Raw genomic sequence first — 21,143 nt, 5'->3', positions numbered from 1 at the left:
CCTTTATCTCAGCATTTCTGTGGTCTTGTAGAAATTGGAACATGTAGCATAATCAACACAACATCCAATACAATATCCATTTAATTATTGAAGGTTGTAACCTCTGTAAGATGGCTAGGAATTGATTTGAACAAGCATAATCATTTAGGAAGAAAAGTTAATGAGAAAACATTCATATCTATAAATGTTTTCATCCCTGAATTAAAACAGAACTGCAGAACCTTACAAGTCATACCCTTTGTAACATAAAATGTGTGAAAAAGGTGCAGCACTTGATTTGATAAATAGACTGACAAATTGCTACTTACATTTCTTTTTCTCTAGTTAGATTGGAAATAATATTTGATTACTAAGAGAAGAACCACTTCTTGCTAGTGGAGAGTTTACTGTTTGCATATGATCATATTCATCTACATTTTAATACAGCAGAAGGGACAAAAGGTGTCCCCTTCTTGAGGTTATGAAACTAGTTTCCACACTATTGACAGTGTAATGAATGCATTACCACACCTCCAGGGTTATTTTCGCTGTTAGCCAGAGAAGGATCTTGTTGCAAGCCAGAAGGTCTGATCTCCAGCCTAGTGACTTGAAGGATCCCTGCTGGCTTCAGTAGATGAGTCCTGGAAATTGTATTCACTAGGTAGTTGTGTAAACCATGTGCATAGTTTCTCTGACTTCTCAGTGGAGTTAAACTGGAATTTATTTGGCAGGAAAGGAAGACCTAAGTTTAGAGAGGAAGAAAAGCCTTTAAGTGTAATCCCGAGAGACTGGCTGTGTGGGGAGTTTCTGTAATCTGTGCCTTGAAGAGCTCCAGTAGGTACTGCCCCCTTCATCGCCTTCTGGACAGAGTATTTACATTTACCTGTGCCCTTTTTGAAAGGTAACTCATTGCAACTGGAATTACAACCAAGAAGAGCTGAATCTGTTGTACTGCGGCATGCAACTAATGACAGCCCAACAAAGGCATCTTTCTGGGAGTCCTTTCAAAAATGTTAGTGGAAGGATTGAACCAGTCCTGTCTCAGGAATGACACCCTCCAGGTTTACTTTCCTTTTCCCTCACCCGTTCAAGAATGATCCCCAAATGCTTCTCTTCATATAGTGAGGGTATCTGTTCCTGTTGTTTCTCCATCCTAGTCCTGGCTCAGTAATACTCAGCTTGTAGTGTCTCCTGGATTAGGAGCCTGTTTCTAAGCATCAAAGCTTGCAAGTGAACATAACCTTGTTACTTCATGAGCCTAAAGATAATCTGGATTTTAATGAATAGTAACTGGTGGTAGCAGTGCTTGCACCCTTGTAGTCTTGTTGTAAAGAAATGAGATAGATGCATTCCCTTTTCCAGGAGTGATCAGAGCATCTTAAAGTCCCAGCTGAACATATTGCACACTAAACAGTATTTTCCATGCCAGTTGCATGGAACACGAACATCTTGTTGCCTTTAATTAGGAAGTTAACTGGACCATGAAGTATTGCCTGTGTAAATAAAAGTGATTTGTACTGAGTCAAGAAGGTGCATTAGGAATCCTCACATTTCTTTACTTGCACATAAATTATGGAGATTATTAAAAATTGGAAGGGTCATCTATAAACCCATCTGTAGCTCAGCTGCACTGTCACTCTCAAAATGTAGCTGTCTTTCTAACTGTTGTAATTTATTGTGGACTATCGTGTGAACCATCTGCTTGCTTATAAATCAGACAAACTTTGACTGAAAGTTGCACGCAGCTGCACAAATTGTTAATTTTATGTGCTGGAAAGTAATGGCAACAGTTCTGTGGTCTTCAGTCTTCATTGCCTTAATTTGAATAGAAATTCAAAACTGGAAATTTTCCTGCCTATTGAGAGGAGCTGCTAAAAAGCAGGTTGCTCAAAACGTAAAGTAAGCACAGATTTAGCTTTCTTAGTGCAGTCTGGGTGTTTTGAAACTTGCCACATTCAGGTCTGTAAGTAACTTAAAACAGACAAGACAGAGAACAGGCTATGTGTACTTTCCATTCCAATAACTATAGAAATAAAATCCCATGCTGTGATTATACAGGCAAATCATGTGAATTACTTCTTTCAGGAGCTCTGTGACAACCCATGAGATAATAATGTCAGCTTTAGGAAGCAGAGAAGGACATTGCCTTGGTAGGAATAGGAAGTTTTTGCCCTTACAATGCTCATTTTAAGTGCATAGATAGAAAAAAATAAACCTCAGTTTGTAGATGTTTACATCTGGGCTTAAATTTTTTTACCCCAAATCCTTTTGAAGACAAGAGTATGGATTTGCCTGACAAAGATTTTTTGCAGTGTAAAGCTCTTGATTGGTGTCCTGCCCATTCAGTTCTCTTGCAGGGTCTTATACTGACGAGTGGGTCTGGGAACACAGACCTTAATATGGGCACCGGCATTTTGTATCCTTCCCTGCTACTGGGAAGAGCTCCAAGGTGTTCTGTTGCTGTGCAGGTAAAAGTGATGGCAAAATTCACTGTACAGATTTTGAGGAGATTTTTTTATGTCTTTTAAAAGAGATCTCTTAGTGTATTTAGCTGGTTTTATGTTGAAGGTCTGCTTCCCATTGTTTTTAATCAACTGAAAAAAGAACTTAAAAGAAAAATCCTATACATCAAAGAAAAAAGCCTGAGGCAAAGTGCAGTGTTTTCTTTCTTTGGGTGGTGTTAGAGATCCCTGTGGCAGTGGGTGTCTCACTGGGAGCAGCGTGCTCACCCAGAGCATTGGGGCAAACCTGGTCTTATTTGAAGCCATATGAAATAACTAGTGACTACAACGGAAGAAGGATGGGGCCTGTCATTGACACTTGGCTGCAATTCTGTAAGGGCATCTGTTTGGCTAAAGAAAGTTCACAGATGTGAATTGGGGCTGATAACTGCTATTCCCTTTACTGGTGTTTAGTAAGTTCTCATCAGCATAAAAGCTAGACTAGCAAGTACAAAAAATATGCTTGTCTGTACTTTACATTTTCCCGAGCCAGTATTTGAATGATAGAAATTTTGAAGGAAGCTTTTAAGAGTGATAAATAATTATTTTGCCAAGGTACTTGTCTCACTATGTTCAGATCTTTAAGAGTGACATAATTTTAAAGCACAGACGCAGTTCTGTAATGGATGTATTCTTTTGTATGATTTGCTCTGCAAGTCTACCTGCCTCAAAGCTAAAAATACACACCGCAAAACAATAAACCATGTATTTGGATTAAATAATGACAAGTGCCCACAATGGGGCATACCTGCCTCATAGCCATAAATACATTTTAATAAACAATATAACATAGTAATTTGGATTAAAAGGCACCATTCACCCATGAGGAAAAGCAGTGCAGATGGCAAGATAATTGCAACTTTGTATGATGCTCAAACTGTGTAGTAGAAATCTAGCTTTCAGTACAGGCTCAGGTCGACAGCATAAAAGAAGGCTGTTATTTCTTGAGGAAGGAGACAGAATAATTCCTTTTCTCCCTTTGTCAGAGTTTACAGAGCAATAAAAGGATATTGAATTAGTTCCTGATGATTTGGTCTTGCAAAGTGTTTAAGGGTTTCAGCGTGCTCACTGAAACCATCACAGGGTGGAAATGAAGTTTGTCTCACCTGCTGCTGTCACTGAGCAGTGCCTGTGTACCCACCGCCTCTTTGGCCATTACTCCTCCCAGTGTTTAACTGTTCCCTTAGTGACCGGTTCTTCAAACAAGAGAAGAATCTCCTTTTTGCACATTATAATACGAACGAGCCTGTAGGAGCTCCTGGCAGCTCATGGAGATGTTGACATTTGCCTCTGGGGCAGTTGGGTTGGTGCCATGGCTGCAAGGAGGAAAACCTCACACTATCCGAGGTAGAATTCTGAAGCACGATGCTTCCTCTAACTGCTTCTTGCTTGATTTTTGGCAGCAGATGTTAAAATAGTTTTTAGAAGCCCCAATAATTTAAAAAAAAAAAAGAACGTGTTTGCTTGAGATGGCTCAGCCAACAAAAGGAAGCTTCTTGCAGCCATGCCTGGACACCTCATATTCTCCCTACAGGGTTTGTTAAGCGTTCGCTGTGGCAGCACTCCAGATACCTCGCCGTTAGATTCCATGCCAGTGTGCATTTGCTATAAATGTCTCGCAGTTTGGTCAATCTGAGTCTTGCTTGCCCAACAGCTATGAACAGAGAGGGGGGCCGGCAGACGGCAGGACAACCAGTACAAATAAACAGAAGTGACCAAGCTGGTTGCAAAAGGCACCGTTTCGGCAGAGGCGTCCTCACCTGATGCACAGATTTTGTTGCCGTTGCCATCGCCATCCAAAGCAGATTTGAGCCTGTGTATGGCAGTAGGCTGTGAGTGTCCAGTGGGATTTATAAAATTGATATTCCTCCCCTTTAATAAATCTCATTCTTAAGCAATAAAATCCAGAGAGCCTACTTCAGAATGAGCCTTGATTGCCCCAGTGCTTTGGGGGCACTTTGAGGCCCTGTGATATTTCCAGTGTGCTGAAAAACTGGACATTTAAGTAAATTTTACAGCAACTATGAAAACTATTCCCTTTAGCTTCATAGTAAAGTTGGCCAGAAGTCTCTCTGCACTTTGAGTTTTGAAGGAAGCTTTGTAGGCTGGCTGTTATGTGCTGCACACCGAGAGCACAACAGGGAACTGAAGTATCCCGCCAGCTGCAAAATCCAAGTATCCCAAAGAAGAGCAAGAGAGGAAACTCTGAAGTGAGCAAACTTTTTTGAAATAAGTCCACAAGTTGCATTTCAAAGCAAAATCTCGTGGAGGCTGCCTATGGCATTTTTAAAAGAAATTCATTAAACGTTGCTAACTTGTCATAAGCTCTCTTAAATGGAAGGGTAATGGCTCATAACATTTGTAAGCTTTTTAATTTCATGCAATATGAGCAGTGTAATCAGCACCTATTAGAGTCAATCAGCTGTGCCAAGTGGGCTCCCTACATGGGCATTTGTCTATATTTTCGTCATGGGCACACCTCTGAACTAAGTCTGGGAACAACGTGTTTGTACATTCTTACCCTAACGTCGGCAAAGCTTTTGGATCCAGAAAACCCGATATGGTCATTGAAGAACTATCTGAACCCATAACCTGAATAAGCACTTTATAGTCAGTGGTTTTTACCTTCTAAGGAGGGAGTTTGGGCCGTGGGGCTGATGCAGACTGGTAAACAGCTCCAGACCCAAATATGAAGGAGTCTGAAAATTTCTTGAACAGTTTTCCAATTTTGTTGACTTTTCTCCTCTGACAGGTGAAATTTCTCTGCTTGAGCTGTTCGTGTAAGGAGAGCTGTTCAGATCATGTGTTTGTTTTGCTGTTCTGATCTGATTCCTCTTCATTTTAAACATGTGTAGCTGGACTCTGCGGTCATAAAAACAAGTGATGTGCATCGCAGCTCCAAGGATAAGGCTGGATGCTCTGTGGTCTCTAAGCTTTTGCATTGCAGTTTTGCCATGATCCCAGAAATTGCTTGCGTTTCAGCTGTGAAGAGGAGGGTAATGGGGCTGAGGTTTGTGGTGGGGCTGTATTTCCATGGAGACGTTGCGAATCAGTTAACATCGTCTTTTCAGGTGGGTTGCGAGCCTTGAGACAAAAGTTCAGGCACTAGAACCTGAAAGAATATAATAAACATTTGATTTAGTTTATTCCCCCCAAAGGAAGAAGACATTAAATTATTGATTTTTAAATTGAAAGAAAAAGTGACTGAGCTGAACAAATTTGGCATGTGGTTTCTTGCTTTCTTGGATGTGCACCACACTTCTAACATCTATGCTATTTCAGCTTCACTTTGGCATCTTGAATTTGCAAGCTGCCTCTATGAATTGACTGTGAAGCTGCTGAGAAGCTTTTTTTTTCCGAATTAACCATTTATTGTGGCCTGTCAGAATTCCTACAGGCTTGTAAACCTTCGGAAGCTCTACATCATCTTTATTTTTCTATGTTTAATCTTATAGCAGAAAGAAAAAGAAAATAGCACAGGGGTTTTACTGGGGGATTCATGAGTACGGGACACACCAGTCGCACCTACTGATGATGGAATTTCTGTTGCTTACTTGTACTGCTGAACAGGTATTGCTGTTAAAAAAGGATCTGTGCTGGTGGTTGACTAAGCTGACCTGAACCAGACCATGGGATTAAGCGCATTTGTAGAGTAGCCTTGAATTCTCAGTCCGAAACTTGATCCAAATTTCATCTTAACAAGTTGTAGCCTCAGAAAAAAGTGAGCCTTCCAAAGCACCTGGAGCTGCTCAGGAAAAAAACCATGCAATCCTGTACTGCTGCATTTCTCTCTCTCAAGGGCGAAGGCATTGAGTTTAAGGATTTACTATGTCTAGACATCAGTGCTGACAATCAGGATTCTGGGTGCTTTGGAAAGGCTGAAATATAAAAACAACTTCTTAATACTAAAAATAAAAAAGTAATAAAACTTTACACAGTATAGACAGAGAGAAGATAGAGACAAATAGACAAAGGAAACACTAAAAGACAAATAGCAAGATCCAATTATAAAGAAAAAGGATGTTTTTCTGATATTTCCAAGAAGCTCTAAGAGCAGAGCTTCATATCTTCTTACCATGGGACAGCAAGCACTTCTGCAACTCTTCTGCTGATCAAAACTGTTTCAGAAGCAGCCTAACATATTTTGTAAGGCAAGCGCTACTTGACAAGACAAGCTGTGCTGTCATTAGGGAGCGCAGGCAAACACAACCGGTTTTACAGACAGTTCCGTTTGCGAGTTCTTTGATTTGCAACAGGAAAGGAAAGCCAGACTTCCCAGGTTTCATTTACCAGTTTCTATGGAGTAACAAGAGTTTCTCTGATTGTTCTGTTTCTAAATGACAGATGTTGGATTTAGAGAAAGAAGAACGCAGGGTAAAACAAGAGCAGCTCTAAATTTGCTCCTGTTCTATAGGGCAAATAGGTTGAGGCCTTTGGGAAAACTGACTTGCTGCTTTTGAAAGAAAAAGTAAGATTTCTTTGGCTGTTAACGTTTCCCTGGCTGAAACATCTCTATTTTCGGTCTCTGTCTGAGGCTGTGCCTGGCCATCCACTCCCATGTACACCAGTGTCCTTCAGGAAGGGACAGTCCCACTCCGGCGGTAGTGGCACCGTGTTGGAGTGCAGGACACTGCTGTACGTGTCTGATAAAAATGGCTATAAATCTGGCCACAGAGAAAGGCTTTGTGACTTGTCAGTGAATCGTCGATCGAGGCTTCAGTCCAACCAGACGTCAGTAAGGCTGTTCGCATGCACAGAGTTGGCTTATGCCCTGTCATTTCTACATATACTGCATGTGTGTGGCAGGAGTCCGTTCTGCTGCTCTCTCTACAAACGTGGGGACAGACACAGCCCTTTCTTCCAAAAGGTTTTATGTTGTCAATAGGTAACGAGTGGGACAGGAGATAGGGATGAGGGTGAGCAAACCGGCTGGTTCATTTGCTCCTACAGCAGCCAAGGGTTCGTGTGAGGAGTCCTGTGTCCATGTGCAACCTCATTTTGGCAGATCACATGCCCAAAGTGTAAAGGAGTGTGATGACAGAGCTGGCAGATATTTTCAAATAAAAGCTAATATGATAAAAAATTGTTCTTCTTGGGGCGGGGGGGTGGTGAAGGAAAACAATTTCCATTATGCCCTTTTTTTTTCTTTGTTTCTTTTTTCATTGTTTTTCTGTAGAAAAGGTCACATGTCCATTGGTTTCCTCTTGATTTTCTGTGATTCTGAGCCCAATGAACTTTTTAGGTGTGCTTTCAGTCTGACCTTGAAAGGTGGGATAATTTTTGGAGGCAGGTTGTATGAAGCACTAGCAGGGAAGTCTGCTCCTCATTCCTCTCTGAAAGGGAATAATCTATGCAACAGAAAGAAAATTTGAAGTGTTTCAGCTCACAGCATTTCTTCCTTGTTCTTCCATCCCTCACATAAAATAGCATGAGATTCCTTGTTTTCAAATCTTAAATTTTCCCTGAGGAAGAATGGGTCTAAAGCATCTGTGGCTTTTGTCTTCTCACCGCTGAGGTTCCTCAGCTGGTATCAACTGCACAGTGCTGCTGGCATCCAGCTTCCCCCAGAAACATCCCTTCGAAGGACAGAGAGGCATCTTTCTTTGGAAAGTCCTTTATGGTCTACAAGGGAAGGTTTTATTTGAAGTTTATTTGAAATACAGCAGTGCTAAACTTTGATGTGTATATTGCTGTTTATGAAAGCGGTGAGTAAATGCATGCAGAGATTTCCATGGTATCTTAGTCAGTGCAGATACTTAATTTGTAGGGTAAAACTAGGCAATTAAAATTATTTTTATGACCTACGTTTTTTTTTTCCTTTCTGTTTCTTTCCATCTGCATCTTGTTACTCCACTTCTTGTTCTTTTTCTCCTTGAGCAAAACAATATACCCTTCCATTGTCTCTCTCTCGATTTAGACAAGGGATAAATTTCTCATGGGGCGTTTAATGAATAAAAGTGGTTAACATCTGACTTCTGAGTCTCTGCTACTGATGTAGAGAGAAGTGTGGTGTTCACTGAATCAGCCACATCACTCTTTACAGTGCCTGGAAAGTCCTCTTTTCCAAGTATTAACGCAAGCTGAGCCTTCCTCTTGGATGTGATCTGACAGGACTGCAGCCCAAGGCAGCAAGAATAAGGTGTGGTTTTTCCAATGAGAAGCTCTATAAGGTATCAATATTTAAGAGCAAAGAAATAGATAAAATTACAGACAACCAGGTTGATTGAGGGGAGAAGAGAGGTCATTTGTTTGACGGAACAAGAATATCTCTCCAGCAGGATTTTCCCTGGTTCTTTAGCCAAAAACTGTTGTCTTTCTTTTAAATAGGTTGATCTGGAAGTATGTGAACTCATTGTTTTTTATAAAATCATTATTTCTTCAAGGTATTTTTTGCAGATTAGCTGTACACAGTGGGCACAGCTGTTCACCACCTTAGAGAAGTTGGTATTTTCTTTTAAGCAGATTCACTATTGCGTTGCACCCACTGGTGAAGCCACACAGTGAATCACCAAATAATTCATAATCCAGACACACACTAATTGCTGTAAAAGGCCAAGAGTAAATGATCAACTGGAATTGATTTAGTGACTTGGTCTCCAAAGAGCCATGGCTGTAAGGCAGGGGATTGATGGGATGAACCTGAACACATTCCCTCTGATGCTTCCTGTGGTTCAGTGTTCAGAGCCATGTCCTCCAGCTTCTTGCAGGAGATCCTTCACTGTTTAAATGAAGTAAAGGCCAGACAAGGCAATGGCACATGTGTTTCCAGTGCTGCTAGGTTGAGAAGCACCTTTTACTGCATGTTTACTGCTGCCTCAAGCCAGAATATTTTATCTATATTACTGCTACACTCTTGAAATCCCCAGCTCCCACTGACTTTTGCTATGTATGTTTCCCAGCTGTTATTTATAAATAATGAACCTTGATGTTGGTACACAGTTGGGAGAGAAGCAGGCCTTTTGTTTCTCGATGCAACATTCTCTCTTATGCAGCATTCTGGGAAGTGTAGCTTACCTGACAGAGAAGAAACAGGCACATGCAGGCAGGACCCTTCCTTCGCTCTTCCCTGGTAGGAGCCACAGGTTGGGTGTCTTCATTGATCAACTTTGTTCCTCCAGAGTTTTGAAAGAACTTCAGGAATAAAAACGTCAGGAGCCAAATGCCTTCTGTTTAAAAGTGGAGACAACCAGGCGGGCTGAGCCACCCTGCTGATTGCCCAAACAGTCATTCAGGGTCCTTGGCTTCTATATGCCTCCCTGTGCTCTGTTTTACCTTCACACATCCTAATCTCTTTGACTGCTTTTGCCGTTCCTCACCATTTCCCCAAACAACATGCCTGTCTTTTTTCAGGCATGGAAAAAGCATCTGCTGCTGTTTCTGCGAGCTTGACATCTCTTGAAATACCACTCCCCAGCTCCCCAGTGGAGTGGGTGAGGGATGTATTTCTGCTCATTGGCCCTGTACCATGGCAATACCCTGCGCTCCTCTCCTCTCTTCACCCTGAAGCAGATACCCAAGAGTGTCTGTTGAATGGCAGCCACAAGCTGCAGTCAAATCCCAACACTGAGCACCCTGTTCCTGCTCATGCAACTGTCCCGCTGATGAGACATTTGCTGTCATGCTACCTCTGTAGCTACATGCGTTTGGCGTAGCGACGTCCAGCAGGATTTAGCATCTTTCCTCCAGATCGATCCAATTTCATGTCACATGCTTAGCTGCATCTGTCGTTTTACCTTTTCAAGTGTGCTACTGCCTTGGCTGCTAGAGGTTCGGGCTCTCTAAAGCGGATGGGGTTTGCAGTCCTTCCTCTCTGAGACGGCTCCTGTGTGACATTAACTCACACGTGGACTGTTGTCACAGTGCAGGTCAGAATTTGGCCCCGTGTTTACTCCTGTGGAGAAGCCTCTGTCTGGTCATGTAGATCAACAGAGCATCCTTCTTAAAGCCGAGTATTGATCATTTCAGTAGAAGAAACAACATGGTTAGATAAAAAGCAATTTAAAAACAGTCTATGCAAATGTCTCTGTGACCCCGTAATTATAGCAGATCAAATTACTTTAGTATTGGAGATACAGTCGTGAGTGCAGATTTTCTTTTCTGTCCTTCCTGCTTTCCCAGATATGCCCCTACAGAGTTAACTGAGTTTATTTCTACAATAAATATTCCCATAACAAGGCCAAAATATGGTTTTCATCAATCATTTTATAGCTGCTTCAAACCTGTCACACCAGTGTATGCGCTTAGAGCAGCTCAGGAAAAAAAATGCAGACAAACCACAAATAAAAGCATGAGTTTGAAAAGAAAACTTGAATTTTCTATTGCCAGGAATGGTCAGATGATCTTTCTTTGTGTCTTGCACAGTGGCGAGTGCACAGTCTCCAATGAATAAATAATTGTATATCCAGGAAATGAGATTATTACTCCCGCAAAGCTATTGAAAAGGAGAGCACACCAAGCCCTTCAAACCTCTTTCCTGATGCACAGACCCATATTTCCTTATGGAGCACAACAAACATGAAGGACAGCTCTCATAAGGAAGGGCTTTGCAATTACAATAGAAGCCCAAGAACAGAAACACTTTGATTGCAGGAACATGTCCGGGCTGAACCTTGTCATTTCACAGGGCAGATGCATTGGAGAGAACTCCGCTGGGTAATCAGAGAAGTGAGGATGGCCCCTGCGTCTTGCCTCCCAGCCGTAACCGTGCTGTAATATAGTTGCTTTTGCAGTGTAATTGCTTTCTCTGCAGGGCTTCTTCCTATTGATTCTGCTTGTGTGGATTTAAATTGTTTGCGGGTTGGAACTAGACTCAAGTTGGTCTGCATCTCCGCTTTGCTGTGCACAGCAACTCACGTGATGGTGCTATCTAAGAGACTTTAATGATGTCTAGATAGCATCACTCCCTGGCCTGCCCATATGTATTTGATTTGAGAAAAGAAGCTGGATCAGATAAGTTCAGAACATCAATAAATACGTGTGTTTTGTTTGGTGACACTTGTTCAATTTGAATCTTCTTTCCCAGGAAGCAGCTTGTGTTGTGTCATTTTTTCAGCGTGCTGTGTAAATGCTCTGCATCTGCAACTGTCGAGGATGGTGCCATCCCATAGCAGCGCCATCTGCTCGTTCACAAAGTGCTGTTTGCATAGATAAAAAATGTGAGGTGTTACTCGTAATTAGGCAAATCACATGCTGTGATCTGTGATTGATTTGATTTCTGTTGTGGGCTACCTCGCCTATGTCTCTGTGTCCATAAGTATTGTCTGCATATCAGCATATGGACTCAGATGAATCAGAGACTCATGAATTTTTTTTCCCAATCCAGACAGATGGAAATGTTTTCCTTTCTTCTTATTAGCAGCAGCTGAATTTCAGTAACACCAGAGGCCTCCGCTAGGATCTTGCCTGCGTTTCGTGCTGTACATGCATACCTAAGTTGGCATGGCCATTTATAATCTAATACAAAAAATAAGCGATCCATGACATGCAGCAAAGGAAAGTTATAATTTCAAAGCAATGTTCAGTGATAGCCATGTTATTAGCCTTCTTCGAGAAAAATATCTGGATATATAACTTGGCATTATGCAGTGCAGTAACAAAATGCCTAAAAGGTGCTGTGAGTGTTGCAGAACCCAAGTGTCTCTGCTGAATCAGACTTTTGGAAAATATTACTGTGCCTTTCTTAGTATTAACTGTATCTACTCTTAAATGTGTATTCACCTCACTAACTGAGTGAGATCCTAATCGTTTCTGGCTGTACTATGGTCCAAGTAATGCTGATAGTTACATAAAGTAAGTCAGAAATTACTAGTTCTGTATAATTTTAATATTGTCTTCAAATGCCTTTTATAGATAGTGAGGTATGATTTACAGGCAGTTTTAAAAGATGTTTAAGGTAGACAGTAAGCATACCAGAAAGGCCATAAAAATGAAAACACATGAACAGAGATCTGCACACTTGTCTGGAGTAAAAGTTACGAGCAGTGGAGTAGCTATATAGTTGGGTGATTTAGAATATTTTAAACCTCAGCAGAGCTCTCTTCTCTCCCACTCTCTTACGGCCCTGTGCCTACATACAGTGTGTTCATTTCAGCAGGAGATCTGTCACCACTGGAGTCTGACCATAACTAGCATAGCCCAGGGCAGAAAATGGGCTATAACTCAGCACAAATCCATAGTCCCGCTGCTACAACACCTTCTGTCGATGGGGATCGGATTGGTGTGAGCTGCCACTGAGCAGCTACTGTGGTTAGGTATTTCTGCAGAGTATTCCAGGAAATTGAAATGGTTAGTGAATACTTACTTGATTTTTAGTAGAAGTGGTCATCAATGTGCTGAGAACCCAGGACTGCATTACAGTTTCTTGAGTCCTGCTGAGCTTGTAGGAGGGAGAACCACTCCCCAGCGATGCAAAGTTAATCATCAGTGCACATTTGGTTGACTCAGGCATAACACCTTTGGGTAAACTCTGCAGTGAAGTGCTCGAAGCATTTTCAGAATTATTCAGTTCATTTTACAAGGTGTGCTGTTCTCTTCATTTCAGATGTCATCTAAGGGTGTCTTGCCAAGGGACTTCTGGTGCTGAGCATGCTTAGGGCATTGGATTTTTTCTAAAGCCAGCAATGCTCAGTTCAGTCCTAACAATACAGAAAGTTTCGTGAATGTGCAGCAACCTTCACATGTTAGAAATACAGATTTCCCACGCCCATGGACACAGAATGGAACTCCAACATGCACAGTTGCATTTTATTTTTGTGTGTATGTCTATCAGTTTCATCGTGTCATCTGTGGTTTTCATCGTATTATGAGTCAATGGAGTAAAAAGAAAAAGAATGGCAAAGAAGTTGAGGTAGATATAATGTCTTGGAGATTTTTTCAGTGTTGTTTTTAGTGTCATCAGACATTGTGTACTTTAATTTTCAGAAGAACCTCAGCTCCAAAGCAGTAGATTAGGCATCTTGAAGAAGTAGCCACTCTCTCAAAGGACTGTGTTCATGAGATTATTACAGGCATTCTTGTAAAGACAGAAACCCCTAGATTGCAGGAATAAGTCACTTAGAAGGATACAAACCCCCTTGAGTAGCCATCCGAAAGCAGAACCCAGTCGTTTAGATCTCACATCACAGACCTGCCTTCTTTGCACCTTAAAAAGAAGTCAGAGATATAATTGCTTTAAGGTAGCCGTAGGAAATTTATCTTTTGTTTCTGTTGTTATTAAAATGAACTTCAAGAAATGCCATAGAAGAGGGGTGTTTGTGGTATTGAACATAAAACTCCAACATGTACACCATCTATGCCATTAAAATGTGTCAAGTTGGGCAGGACCATAGTGGTACTGTAAAACATTATTTCTGCAAACATGATTGTACATTGTATAGCAGAACAGACTTATTTCTTTTTGTTTTAAGCATTTTAATACCTAATAAAAGGTCAAAAGGTGGAACACAGCACATTGAGTCAACTCATGATACTATTATACATTAATGTCTTTGGGTGCCAGTTGCAGGTCAGGGATGTATCAGTTCTGTTACTGATCCAGGCTGCGTGACTTGGGCACATTACGTTTGTGAAAAGTTTGTTTCCTGGAAGAAGAGGATGCAAACAACCTTTTGTTATCTCTGCACTGGACCCGTTGCCTCCTTCCTAAAAGCAATCATCTTGAGATGCAACCATAGCACATACTGGGGCATTTTGTAGCATTTGTTTTAATGTTTGTTACCAATTCCATTTGCGGTTTGATTTCATTCTGCTATGAAGAGCTTACCCTGTCAAATCGGAAGTTTAACTAAAAAAGGGATTTAGTTACAAGAGTATTATATTCAACTGTTTAAAGGACAAAGTCAAGATCAAAAGACACTTCGTGATTAAACAACAAAAAGTATGTTCAAATCTTATTAAGGGGTGTTTTCAATCTAACACCTAGGGATTTAGCCACATGACTTAAATTTTTGTGCCAGAAGGCTTCTGGGCAAAACCCTGTTATTGCTGTGGGGAGCTAAATCAGAAACAGGAGGAAAAGCTATTTGCTTTACTTTTGAAATAGAAACAGTGATGGTTGGCTCGCAAGTCTGGCCTGAAGTCTGTTTTCCAAAGTAGGTTTTCTGTTGACGTAGATGAAGACCAGGCTGCCCTTCCAAGCAGCATCTTAGGGACAGGGTTCACTAGATACTCCCAAATTTGTCTTCTTCACAGCCAAAGATGCGTGCTGTCCAGTGCTTTGTCTGTTTGCTTTTCAGGAGATGCACGATGTCTGTACGATGGTGTGGTGAGGTTTGCTGTGATTCACAGCAGTGCCAGTTGCTTGATCTCTGCAGCATCTGTTACCAATTCTGAAGGGTTTTTTAGCCAATTGCACCCAACTCAACAGACAAAACTGAGAAATGTTGCCTCGTGCAACAATGAGTTGTGCCTTCCAATGGAAAACGCAGCGCAGGAGAGTGGGTATCATTGCTGTTATTACCATTATCACATTTAGCTTCTAGTATATCAGGTCTGATTTGACCTCAGGAAAGGAATATACTTGTTGTAACCTACATGAATACTTCCCCTCTATCAGTGGCTCCTTAAAACATCACTAAGGGTGCATGTAAGTCAATGTGCTTCGTGTGTCTGTAGCCCAGGTGAAGAGGAGTGTTTGCTCTCATATTGGATGGCTGGTTGCTTTACAGAAAATGAGCTTTTGCCCTCTGACAGTGCAGCTGTGTATGGAGCAGTGTTTGCTTTCTGCAATGTCGGTGAAAGGTACAGTTGAGCAGGAAAATGGTGCTCTGAGTAGTTTCTCTATAGATGGTTCCTTGCCAAAGTGGATTGTGCTTTAATATTTTAATTTTTCCCATTACTTTGACAAGCCTGCAGGAAATTCACCATTTCCATTATTTCCACAAGCTTCATTTGCACTTAACTGTGTGAAGTCTTTGAATCCACAGCATCAAATCAAAGCTACTCCTCTTGACTGTCCAAATTACAAACACACTGACTGTGATGCATTATTTTAAAATTGCCTGTTTAAATTTAAAAGGATTTCCAAATATTTTCCATAATTCCCAAAAACAGTCTAAGGACATCTGTTAAAGTATTGCGTTTCCTTAAAGACAGCACTGGTTGGGTTTGCTTCAGCTACAAATTAGGGTTGTCAGTCAAAGTGCTATTTCTGTTTTTGTCTCTGATCTAGGAGTTTTTAGCATCTCTTCCAAAGCAAGCCAGAGAAAGACAGCTAGTGAGCTCTTAGGGCTTGTTTTACCATGTATTTAACCTAGCAAACAGCCAGTTGATACCTTTTGCGAAATCATGTGTGTTTTACTGGATACCTCAGTGCTTAGTGAGGAAACAAGCTGTACTGTTTTGATGTATTTCTGTACTTTTCACATTCTTTATTCTACAGTATGTGTCCAACATTTTAATATATCGAATAGCTGTGGCAGCTTTTTTGATGTGTCTACAAACATTTGCATTATTGTTAAGCTGTTGGGTCTGCTAATGAGGGGTCAGAGTAAGAGGCAAAATGATGTATTTACTGTGCAGGATTTCCTGCAGGGTGAATAGTAGATTCATGCTGGGCTGGAAGTAGAAAACCAGCCCAAAGAGTCCTTAAAATATCCAAACCTCGCCTACCCCCAGAAATGGAGCTGCAGCCCAGAGCAGGGTGGGATCCTCCATTGGTATCCTGCAAGGAAAATGATTGAAATAAATCAGAAACAAACAGGAAAACATACTGAAGGGGAAAGACAAAAAAAAAGAAGCAGCATCCTACTCCCATCGATGTCTCTACCTCAATATTTCCAGCCAAATCATCAAAGGAACCACTTGAAAGAAACAATAACATAAAATAATGTCGGAAAGGAGGTGACCACTGATTTAATTTGTAAAGTTGCATAGGAAGTTAAATTGAAGGCTGCAGTTCAGTGCAGTGGGATGGCTTGGGTGGATGTGAACTGGGGCTCTGCTAACATGACACAGTTAATAGGGGTTGTTGTAAAGAGGTTTAAGTCGTAACAGCCGAGTCTGGGCACAAAGAGCAAGTCGGTGGCAGCGTGTGGGCTGGGAGCAGCATCTGCTATTGCGAAGAGAGGGTTTGGGGAAGCCTTGTCATATTTGTGATGAGAGAAGAACAGATGACAAAGAAGATTTCTCGGTGTATCTGATAGCATACAGGCAGTGAAATATGCTGGGTTATTGTGTGATCAGCGATATCAGATGTGCTTTATCTCAAACGTGCTTTTCTGAAGAATGGGGTGGAACATTTTGGAGGCAAACAGGTAGACAAAAAAATTGTTTCCTCTACTTTTCTGAACCTGGAAGAATATTTAATCCAGTTTTCTGTTTGCTTCAGTTTTCTTTGCGTCAAGTGCAAGAGTAAAATATATATAGGTTTTTAATATTATTTATCTAGAAATATTCAGAACTGGGTCGTTGCATATGATACTTCAGTGGTGTGTCTCAATTAGAGTCAGACATGCTTATTTATTGCGTGCTGATAGTTTGCCTCTCGGCCTACCAAGTGTTATGACAGTTTGTGAGAATATATACTTCACTACATAATTATTTTTATTGTGGCAATGATGCCATATTAATCTAGATTTCTGTTTGCTCCTGTGCATCAGTATACTTCATTTTGTGTCATTATAATGTGAAAATGTGAGAGAAGTGAAGGGTTTTGCCTCTTTGGTTACCATTTCTAATTGTTTTAAGAAATTGTTAATGCTTTGATTATTTTTGTTCCGTGTGATTGGAGGAAACTTGCAACAGAGGAAACATTTTTTAAACTTTGAGTGTGTAAAAGATATCAGTGTTGTTACCTTTGCAAACAGAAGATGATGGACAGGAAATCTGCAGAATTTTCAGCAAAACGGAGTGATTTTTTCAGCTCTTTTTCATTTCTTAATGGAAGAAGAATTATGGAAATGAGAGCGAGCATTGCATTAAGTGCTTGAAATGTTCCTTCCCTGCAGACCAATAAAAACATAACTCTTCCATTAGGGAAATTTAGATTTTTGAAGGCTGCATGAATCTGAGCTCTGAATCAGTGAATGAAATGACTGTGCTGGGTAAGCGTTTCAGGGTCTGATTATGTATTTCGTAGGTGGATACCAGCTCTCAGCTTGTCTTGTAAGACTTCTTTGGAGCAACTTTTTCTGTGACTTTTCGTATTAACCACTTGGCTTATCTTGTAGAACTTCTGTAGTGCAGTCTCCTGTTATGCAGATCAGTAACAGTTTCAAAGCCATGGAAATTACTTTTCCTACCTCTAATTTGGACTAGAAGGTTTCCTGGCCTTCTCAAAACACTCTAGCTACTTGCATAACTCCACAAACAAAGTCAAATAGTGGAAGTCAAAAATATGACATTTCTGTGCTTGGGATGGCACGTTTATAGTGGTTATAGTCTCACCTATGGCTATAGATTATGCAAATTGTAGCTATATGCCTTTAAAAATATCCTTCATTTGTAAGTGTGAAATGAAAATGTAGCAGTAAACTGCTATCACTGGGGATGTTCAAATTAGGACCCTGATCGGAGAATTAATACCAGAGCAAGTGGGTATTCAAGTGAAGTCATCTTTTTTTCTGTGCTGTTAGACGTAAAATAGTAATCAACATTGATTTCCAGAAGAACACAAATAAAAATGAATTTAAAAGAGCAAAAATCATTACCAGTCATTGCCACAGCTTCCTATTTCTAAGTTATTAATAATGTTTCAGTTTCAGGTAGTATATTACTTAAACTGTCAAACACATCGCAGGGGTATATAAGGATGATTTGTCCTCATTTAGTGTGTGAGGAGACACCAAGAGCTTCTGAAACTTGTCCAAGCTCTGAAAATGATTAATTGGAATTGTTTTTATTATTTTTACTTAGTTGTAAATAGTCTGAATGTGGCCATAATGGTCTAGTTATAAGTGATCAAACAACTCTCATCTCTCCTTTTTTTGCTGAAGGGCTGATCCTATGTGTGCGCACAGTGCCAATACTTGAGGCACCAAATACCATTATTGTGAATATTTGTTTACATGCAGGGCTGGTTTTGTTTTGTTTTTTTTAAGTTCGTTTTCTGCAAACACTGCTGGGAATCATTTACCCATCACTAGAAGTATTCTTTGAAGCTCCAGGGCATCACAGGACTCCCATGGGTGCCTTCCTGGCCTCCTGTTATGCAGACAACCGAGTTCTTCTGCCATGATCCAGGAAAATGGCTTCAATGCAGATGTTACTTATGTGCCTTATAAACTGAAGATACAAGGAGAACATGCCTGACCTACATGATCCTCCATCTCCGTCCTGATTATTCATTCCTAATAGAAAGATTTTGAAACACAGGAAAGAGACTTTGGTGTTAGAAGCACATGGGCATAAAATTTCTAGCTCCTGGCTGATTTTATTGCTATTTTATCACCTCCACCAATCCCATGGCTTGGTCAGCTGATGAATTTAATCAGGTGCCTGCTTTAGACATGACGATGAGATACTGGCAGTGAATTTCTACCTCGCACATTAGATTTTTGGCTGATTTAAGTTGGGGTCACCCTGCGCTAGTGCCTTAGTTGGTTAATAGCCCTGGAGAAACCAACTGTGTGGACTGGGGCTGCCTGCAGAAAACACAAGTTCCCGGGTGTCTTGGATACATTTGCACAAAGAAGGAGCCAGATGGTTTTCTCTGTGGGTTGTCTTTGGCTTTGCTCTGTGGGAGAAATACCTGAGATGGATGCTGCCAGGTAGCTGTGTGGCTCTTATGTGTAAACAGCTGCTCTAGCTCTTCTCTCAGAGGTATATTTACAGCAGAAAAGTGAAAAATGGGCAGAAATCTGTGTGGGCAAATGGGGAAGACTTGATGGGTCTGATCCTAAGCTGGCATCCCAGACTGCAATGAGATGGTGGTACATGATGGATGGTTCATAAGTGCTTTGAGATCAAAGGCACTTTCTACACGTTAGTAAGGTTTTCTCATTTGCAGCCCTTGAGCATGGGGCACCTACATGGCTGTGTGGTACACAGACACAGTCACCCGTTGGAGTCGTCTGAAGTTGTGTGCAGTATGGCAGATTTGACTCTGAAATGCGCTGCTCCAGTCAGCCACCCTCCCAAAACGCCATGAAGTTCAGGAAGCTTTGATCAGGTCCCATGTCACCTGCACATTTTCAAATAAGAAGTTGGTTTTCTTACGCTGGCAATAAAGTTAACCATCCCTAAAACAAGGGTAGTCTCTGGGACATTATCTGGGCCAGAGGTGTCTATTATGGTTTTACCCTGAACAATAAAAATTAATGCAGGGTAGCTTGCACCTCAACAACATGCCAAACCTTGGGGCCATTGCATCATCCCAGCAGCAACATGCAAAGCTCTGGGTGTCTTGAGCAGCCACCCCCATCTCATGTGTTTGCTCTCATGGTTTCATTCCAGGGCAACCCACTGTACTTCCAGTCTGCCAGAAACGTGACAGTGAACATCCTCAATGAGAAGACTAAAGTCCTTACTCGCCTGGTTACAGGTAAGGAGGGGGAGAGGCTGCGTGGCAGAACTAAGATGGGCTGAAAGCAGGGGTGTTTGTGGGATGCTGCGTTGGCTTTAGCATGCGGGAGGGGGGCCCAGGTATCTTGTGAAGTACAAATGAAAACTTCTGTGCTTTGTAGAAAGAAAGTGAGAGACATGAAAGCCGTGCTGGAGAGGCAGCTGGCTGGTGCTTTCTGATAATGAAGCAGACCATCGTTTTCATTTGAAAGCCAATCCAGAGACAGAAAGGTCACTTGTATGACTTCAGGGTTAAGAGGAACATATGCAGGCTGACATTTCTGCTCTAACAGGCACAGGCTTTTCCTGAGACACTTCTAACTTGCCTGAGATCTTGGGAACTCTGCAGATTAACTGTGGCTGGGTTAGGACACTTTGCATTTTAGAGCTATTAATATCTGTGCCCTTCTACTGATGAATGTTCTCGTGCTTCCAAGCATGAGCGTGTTTGATGGGGAAATGGGTGTTTCATAAATCCTCAGTGCGCAGCAGCCTTTGAATGAATGCATGTGTAATTTGGGTTTAAAGAGCCTAATGCATTATATATGCTAATATATATATATGATATAGGATAGATTTTTTTTTTTGCTGAGATTTATTTAGGGAATGGGAGAAGTGTTGCTGTGTGGCAGAGACAGTAATCCATAAACATGTTGTTTCTACGTGAGACCGGGTTGTTTGGTTTGCTTATATAACATCTTGGCCTCTAGTCACAGTATTAAATAATTAAATATGCAGCTTCAGTAAGCAATGATTTAAGCAGCATGTATGAAAATTGCCTGAAGGAAATAAATTCAACCCCAAGCTCCATGATTCTCACATTCAGAATAAACGTGTTTAGTTTGTTGGTTCTCCATGTATTTTCAAGAGGGTATTTTTTTCACTTACGCACCTCCATTTCGTAAGAGCTTGGGAGGACGTAGTCAGTGATGTCTCCTGGCGTGATGTTCTGGTTATTGAGCTCATTTCTGCATTCGGCAGCAGCTTTGGTTTCAGAGTGGAGCAAAGACAGGGTCCCATGCAGTGCGTGCTGCAGTGATGGGTAGAGAGGCAGTTAATTAGCAAGATAGAAATCAAACTTAAAGCTTGGAAGCAGTAGATTTTCTCAGAATGGGTGCAGGGTTTTGAAGTGTTTCCAGAGATCCTGGCACAACCTCACTTTCC

The 21,143-nt window shown here is 41.2% G+C and overlaps 1 protein-coding gene across 3 annotated transcripts in view; it reads left to right on the top strand.

Annotated features, from left to right (window-relative positions):
• SGCD (sarcoglycan delta) overlaps window positions 1-21,143 on the top strand; it is a 317,216-nt gene that overhangs the window by 247,509 nt on the left and 48,564 nt on the right. For all 3 annotated transcript variants that reach the window (XM_071814693.1, XM_065849345.2, XM_071814694.1), the window contains one exon: window positions 19,872-19,959. In XM_071814693.1, coding sequence (XP_071670794.1) covers window positions 19,872-19,959 — 88 coding nt within the window. The remainder of the gene's footprint in view (window positions 1-19,871; window positions 19,960-21,143) is intronic.

This window comes from Patagioenas fasciata, chromosome 14, assembly GCF_037038585.1.
Source record: "Patagioenas fasciata isolate bPatFas1 chromosome 14, bPatFas1.hap1, whole genome shotgun sequence".
NCBI lineage: Eukaryota > Metazoa > Chordata > Aves > Columbiformes > Columbidae > Patagioenas > Patagioenas fasciata.
Note: the sequence above shows the minus strand (reverse complement) of the source record. Positions and strands in the feature narration are given on the sequence as shown.